The sequence below is a fragment of the Jaculus jaculus genome, chromosome X (genome assembly GCF_020740685.1).
Source record: "Jaculus jaculus isolate mJacJac1 chromosome X, mJacJac1.mat.Y.cur, whole genome shotgun sequence".
NCBI lineage: Eukaryota > Metazoa > Chordata > Mammalia > Rodentia > Dipodidae > Jaculus > Jaculus jaculus.
The window spans coordinates 152,526,112-152,532,619 of record NC_059125.1 but is presented as its reverse complement, the minus strand read 5'-3'; the positions used below and the strand labels follow the sequence as shown (position 1 = coordinate 152,532,619).

General features: G+C 48.2%; 1 protein-coding gene across 2 annotated transcripts in view; it reads left to right on the top strand.

Moving 5' to 3' along the window:
* Positions 1-1,224: 1,224 nt before the first annotated feature.
* Fam3a (FAM3 metabolism regulating signaling molecule A) overlaps positions 1,225-6,508 on the top strand; it is a 12,083-nt gene continuing 6,799 nt past the window's right edge. For both annotated transcript variants that reach the window (XM_004672121.2, XM_045140317.1), the window contains exons 1-3: positions 1,225-1,735; positions 3,704-3,817; positions 4,305-4,328. In XM_004672121.2, coding sequence (XP_004672178.1) covers positions 1,723-1,735; positions 3,704-3,817; positions 4,305-4,328 — 151 coding nt within the window. In that variant the 5' untranslated portion in view covers positions 1,225-1,722. The remainder of the gene's footprint in view (positions 1,736-3,703; positions 3,818-4,304; positions 4,329-6,508) is intronic.

The following is a 6,508-nucleotide window of genomic DNA, read 5'->3' as shown; positions in this document are numbered from 1 at the left end:
TCTGTATCCCTGCTGCCAGACAGGCAGATGGGTTCAGCTGAAAGGATGTCCCCAGCTGCCCCCAGAGAGGTCAGGGTGCACTTGAGGGCAGAGAACTCAGGCAGGGGCACATAATGCTTTCAGTGTGTTGAAACAAAACAAGTGTGTCCCAACAATGTTTCAGGCACCCCTCATAGAGTGATCATGAAACAGAAAGCATGTGCTTCTGGACAGAACACAGTGTAGAAATAACCCTGTAACCCTAACCCTGATGGACTTGGGGTTGTCAGATTCTGGTTTCCTCCATGTGTGCTTCTAAACGGTCTATGTTCCTAAAGGGAACACACAGCAAGTTCTAAACAATTTGTTTTTATTATTTATTTATTCATGGGGGGGTGGGAAAAAGAGAGAATGGGTACACCAGGGTCTCTTGCCTCTGCAAACACACTCCAGATGCATGTGCCACTTTATGCCATCTGGCTTTACATATGTACTGGGGACCTGAACCTGGGCCAGCAGGCATTCACAAGCAGATGGCTTTAACAGCTGTGCCGTCTCCCTAGTCCCAAGTTCTGACTGACTTCTAATTATGTCCCCAGATGCATCTCCCTAACCTCCAGCCTCAAATCTCTGATCTCAAGGCACAAACACAGCTTCAGCCCACCAAGCCCAGGATCTTCCACCAAGGAAGTGTCCAAAGGAGAGCCAGGAGTGGTGGCTCACATTTATAATCTCAGCATTCAGGAAGTTGAAGACGATGATTGCTGCAAGTTAGTGACCAGCTTGGGCTACACAGTGAGCTGCAGGTCAGTCTGTCTTAGAATGATTGTGGCTCAAAACCAACAAAGAGTCCGATGGCGCGGGGATGGGCTGGAGAGATTGCCCAGTGGTTAAAGGCAAAACACGTCACAGGGGGTTCGATTCCCTAGTACCCACGTAAACGCAGACGCACGAAGTGGCGCTTTCGTCTGGAGTCCGTTTGCAGAGACAGGAGGCCCTGATGCTCCCGTTCTCTCTGTCCCTCTTTCAAATAAATTATTTTAAGAGTCCGATGGAGGACTCACCCGGGCACGGGTGACGAGGGATTTTTGTAGGCAGAACTCTGGCAACTCAACCTGAGCACGTGGCAGCTTGACTTGAGCTGGAGGTGGAGGCGGGTCTGGAGGTGGGGACTGCGCGGGACCTACGGCCCCACAGCGCAACCTATGGGCCTAAGGAGGAGAGACGCCGGCCGGCCGTGGCCCCTCCCCGGGCCGCCATTGTCGCGCCGGCCGGGCTGCTCTGCGCATCTCCAGAACGAGACCACCTTCCAGACCCGGGAACTCTCTGATCGAACCCGCGTCTCCAAATGGCCAAAGTCCTTGGCCAGTCTGGTGGCTGTCACCACCTTTGAGAGGGACCGGCCCGAGCCCCAGGCCTCGTACTAGGGGTCGGAGTGCGGGAGAACCACTTCTGCGTTCCAGTCCTGGAGGCTTCTAGGATAGCCAGATTGAGAGCCGCAACGGGTTCCCAAGGCCTTCCTGGCCAGCCTGGGCTTCTCCCAGCGCTCCCGAAGAACCTGGCCGGGCGTTTGAAAGAACAAGTCCGAGCACCCATCGCGCCCGACCCTCAGGCCAGGCGTCCAGCACAGGCTTGCCCCTGACTCCCACCCAAACCTACTCTTCTGTTTTGTTACCCCCCAGAGCGCACGGTCCCCCCAAAAGTGCACCTGCCAGCGGTCCCAACCCAGCGGGAGAAGTGGACATGAGATTAGCAGGTGGGTGGCTTCCACAGCGTACGGGAGGCCCAAGTATTTCTATATACATGTCAGGAGGGAACCAGATGTCATTGTGTTGTTGTTTTTTAATATTTTATTTGTATATTTAAGTGAGAGAGAGAGAGAGAGAGAGAGAGAGAGAGAGAGAGAGACAGTGTGTGTGTGTGTGTGTGTGTGTGTGTGTGTGTGTGCGCGCGCGCGCGCACTACTGCAAACGAACTCCACACACATGCGCCACTTTGTGCTTCTGGCTTTATGTAGGTACTGGGGAATTCAACCTGGCCATCAGGCAAACAAACACCTTTAACCGCTGAGCCATCAGTCCAGCTCTGTTTTTTGTTTTTTTTTTTTTTTTTTGACGGATTGTGCACAAACTCATTCTGTGACCTTGAGCAGATCCTTTCACTTCTGAGGACTTCAGCTTTCCAAACTATAGGCTAAGAATTTCACCCAGCTCAGAAACAAGACAGCTGCTCTTTTGGAAAATAAGTTGTGAGAAGGGGCTACAGGAAGCTTAGTGCCTGAGTGGAGAGGGGCAGGGAGTAGATATAGAGGGGTGTGGCCCTAGAGGAGAAGTGACAAAGGTGCCTGTGGGGTTGGCTATGAACCCAGTGACAGCTCGGGTGAGGAAAAAAGTCTTGTGAAGGGGTGGTGGGGGGTGAGATGAAGAGTACAACTTGAGAACTAATAAAAGTAGCAGTTTTATAGACATATCCAAGTGAACCTGGGCTGGGAGGGTGTGGGTTCAAGCTAGGTCAGGGCTACATGGTGTTTAATTTGAGACCTGGAGTAGATGAACTCACCTATAAAGAGAGGATACATAGGGCTGAGGAAATGGCTTAGAGGTCATGGTGTTTGCCTGCAAAGCCTAAGGGACCCTCAATTCCCCAGGACCTACGTAAGCCAAATGCACAAGAGGGCACATGCTTCTGGAGTTTGTTTGCAGTGGCTGGAGGCCCTGGTGTGCCACTCTCTCTTTTCTTTTCTTTTTCTTTCTTTTTTTTGGGGGGAGGAAAGAGGCTTTTTGAGATAGGGTCTCACTCTAGCCCAGGCTGACCGGGAATTCACTGTGTAGTCTCAGGGTGGCCTTGAACTCATGGCGATCCTCCCAAGTGCTGGGATTGAAGGCATGTGCCACCACACCTGGCTTGCCAAGCTGTCTTCTATATATCCTCTCTCTTTTTTTTTTTTTTTAAAAATTATTTATTTATTTGAGAGCGAGAGCGACAGAAAGAGAGAATGGGAGCCAGCTTTTTTTGTTATGGGGTTAAGAGGCAGGGTCTCACTCTAGCCCAGGCTGTCCTGGAACTCACTCTGTAGCTATACGCTGGCCTTGAACTCACAGTGATCCTCCTACCTCTGCCTCCCGAGTGCTGGGATTAAAAGCGTGCACCACCATGCCCAGCTGGCAGATGGCTTTTGAAGTGTTCAACCACTGGGAAAGGGATGATGAAGGGACAGAGGATGAGAATGTGTATTGAAGTAGGGTTTTTCATCTTTGTTTTCTTAAAATGGGACATGTTGACAATACCCAAAGAAGAGCCTTAGCAGATGTGAAAAGGGAGGGGAAGAGGATCAGCCTTGCAGCAGGTGGAGGGGCAAGTACTGACCCATCAGAATAAGATGAAAGGAGAAGCAGAGGGCTGGGACATCATCTATTGATAGGCTCAGAGGCTACAAAGATCCTCTGAAGCAAATATTCTGGAAGAGAGTGGAAAATGTTCTCCCCAGGAAATGTAGCATATGCCTTCCATACCTCCTGGAGAGTACCAAAGAGAGCAGCCTTGGTGCTTGACCACACTTTGAGTCTCTCTTGGGTCTTGTGGTTAGCAGTGGGCCCTACCTTTCAGTCCATCCACTTCTTTGCAATTGGAAGTAGATATCTGATTGTACTAGGCAGTGGAGTTGTTTCAGAATTCAGTCACTGGTATTTGAGGCAAGCCTTCCCTTTGTGTGTCCTGCCTTCAGGTCCCCTGCGCATCGTGGCCCTGATCATCACCGTGGGTCTCACCTGGATCTTAGTCACCATTCTCCTGGGTGGGCCTGGTGGCGGCTTTCCTCGAATCCATCAGCTCTTCGCCAGTGAGTGTGGGATCTTTCCTTGCTTCACTTCAGAAGTACCCAGGGTGACCTGCTTGGCCTGGGGCTGCCCAGTGTGAGGTGGGTGGTTTGGGGTTTCCATGCCCTTCCTGGCAGGCTGCCTCTTGCTACCTTCAGAAGGTGTAACCTTCTCTATACCAACCATTTATTCTAACTTGGAAAGCAACAATCTCCAGCTGCAATTCTGTGTCCAGTAGCAGTCTCTGGGGTGAGAGTAGGAAAGGCAAGTCCTCTCTTGTGACTTCCTGCTGGGCTCTAAGATGGAGAGGGGACTCTACATCATGTGACTGGTGCTAGGTCACCTAAGTACTTTTCACAATTCCAGTCCATCCTTTCCCTGGACCCGCAGTTTCACGTGGTGACATCATTTAGACTTGAGTGGGGAGCGGCATGCCAAGGGGAGCCTGGCTGCTCTGCTTGCAGGCCCCAGGAGGCCAACATGCTAACAGAAACAACTCTGTACCCACAGGCCCAGAGAACTCAGTGACTGCAGGTAAGCCTCCTGTCCCTTTCCTACTCCTTTCCTGTGCCTGCCCCTCGTACTGACTTTGGGACACCCCTACCTGTCCTGGATCCTCCAGGATTTCTGTTTTCCACCCATCATTCCCAAAACTAGATATCATAGCCTACTGGGCTGTGAACCTAGTAAATGAGTTACCTGTCACCAGAATGCAGTGGGGAACAGGCAAAGGAGAAGCATTCCGGTTTCAAAAGGGCTCTTGGCTTCCAAGCAAGACTCAACCCAGCAGGACAGATGCAAGCCTGACAAGAATGCTCTATGGCCTGATATTCTGCCTTCTGGGCCCACTGGAGTCAGCCCACCCTCTGGAATGGGAAAGAGTCTCACCTTCTAGGTCTGTGCCCTCACTGGTCCCTGTATCCCAGGCTCTGCTCTCAGAATCACCTTCTCTCCCTCACTCCCTTCATTCTGTCTCAGCTCTGTCCCATTTACTTACTTACTTATTTATTTATTTATTATTTTTATTTTTAATTTTTATTAGCATTTTCCATGATTATAAAAAAAAAATTCCATGTTAATTCCCTCCCTCCCCACTTTCCCCTTTGAAATTCCATTCTCCATCATATTACCTCCCCATCACAATCATTGTACTTACATATATATAATATCAACCTATTTACTTTTATTTATTTTTGAGGTAGGGTCTCGCTCTAGGCATGGCTGACCTGGAATTCACCCAGTAGTCTCAGGCTGACCTCAATCTCATGGTGATCCTCCTACCTCTGCCTCCTGAGTGCCAGGATTAAAGGTGTGTGCCACCATTCACGGCACTTTCACTTTCTCATTTTTTTGTTGTTTTTGTTTTGTTTTTCTAGGTAGGGTTTCACTCTAGCCCAGGCTGACCTGGAATCCACTATGTAGTCTCAGAGTGACCTTGAACTCACAGCAATCCTCTACCTCTACCCCCTGAGTGCTGGGATTAAATACATACACCACCATTCCCAACCACTTTCTCATTTTTATTTTTTTCCATACATGCCATTTATTTTAAATGCCAACTATATGTAGGATAAGGTCAGTGTTACATGCTCATCAGTAATGGTAGAAAAATAGAACCCGTGAAAACCTCTGTACAACTCTAGTGGTACTCAAAAGAGACATGTATTGTTTTACAATGCTTCACACAGACGAATTCAAGTTTGAAGGTACCTAATAAAAAATACTATATATTTCTTTAGAAAACAAAAACACTATGTACAATTGAAGTGTAAATAAGTTTTACAAAGTACTGGTTATCCAGATTATAGAAAACACTTGCATAAGACATGAAATCAGTTTAAGAAGTTTCTAAGTCTTTGGCATTGAATACGCTTGTCTTTATATCAGTAACCACGAAAAAAAAAAAAATGCAGTGGTGTAAGTTCCCCTCTTGGAAGTACAGATGTGATGGTACAGACACAGCAAGTGGAGTCTGGGAACCACTAGCTTTCAGTCACTGCATCTGCATCTAAAAACAGGATTACCTACAGCCTGCCCAGGTAACCTAGTACATAGTCACATGCAGGTATACCTAAGGAAGCTTCCAGAGCTTATCTGACCTCAAAACCTACATAAACACGAGAAGTTATTTCCAAGACACACTTGCAAATAGTCTTTCTACAGAAATGGCCACAGCCTTATTATATTCAGAATACGGAAGACTTACATAGTCATAGGGTTTTCTAGAGAGTGCTTTCTCAGTTTAAAAATGTTTTTTTAATAAATTGTTTTATTTATTTATTTGAGAGTAACAGACAGACAGTGAGAGAAAGAGGCAAAGAGAGAGAGAATAGGCACACCAGGGCCTCCAGCCACTGCAAATGAACTCCAGACACATGCGCCCCCTGTGCATCTGCCTAACGTGGGTCCTGGGGAATTGAGCCTCGAACTGGGGTCCTTAGGCTTCACATGCAAGTGCTTAACCACTAAGCCATCTCTCCAGCCCCTGAATTTTGTTTTTCAAGGGAGGGGTGGAGAGATGGCTTAGCAGTTAAGGCATTTGCCTCCAAGGCCAAAGGATCCCGGTTCGATTCTCTGGGACCCACATAAGCCAGATGCACAAGGGGGCTCATGCATCTGGTGTTTGTTTGCAGTGGCTGGAGGCCCTGACTTGCCTATTATCTCTCTCTCTGTCTCAAATAAATAAATAAATGATATTTTAAAAATATTTTTTA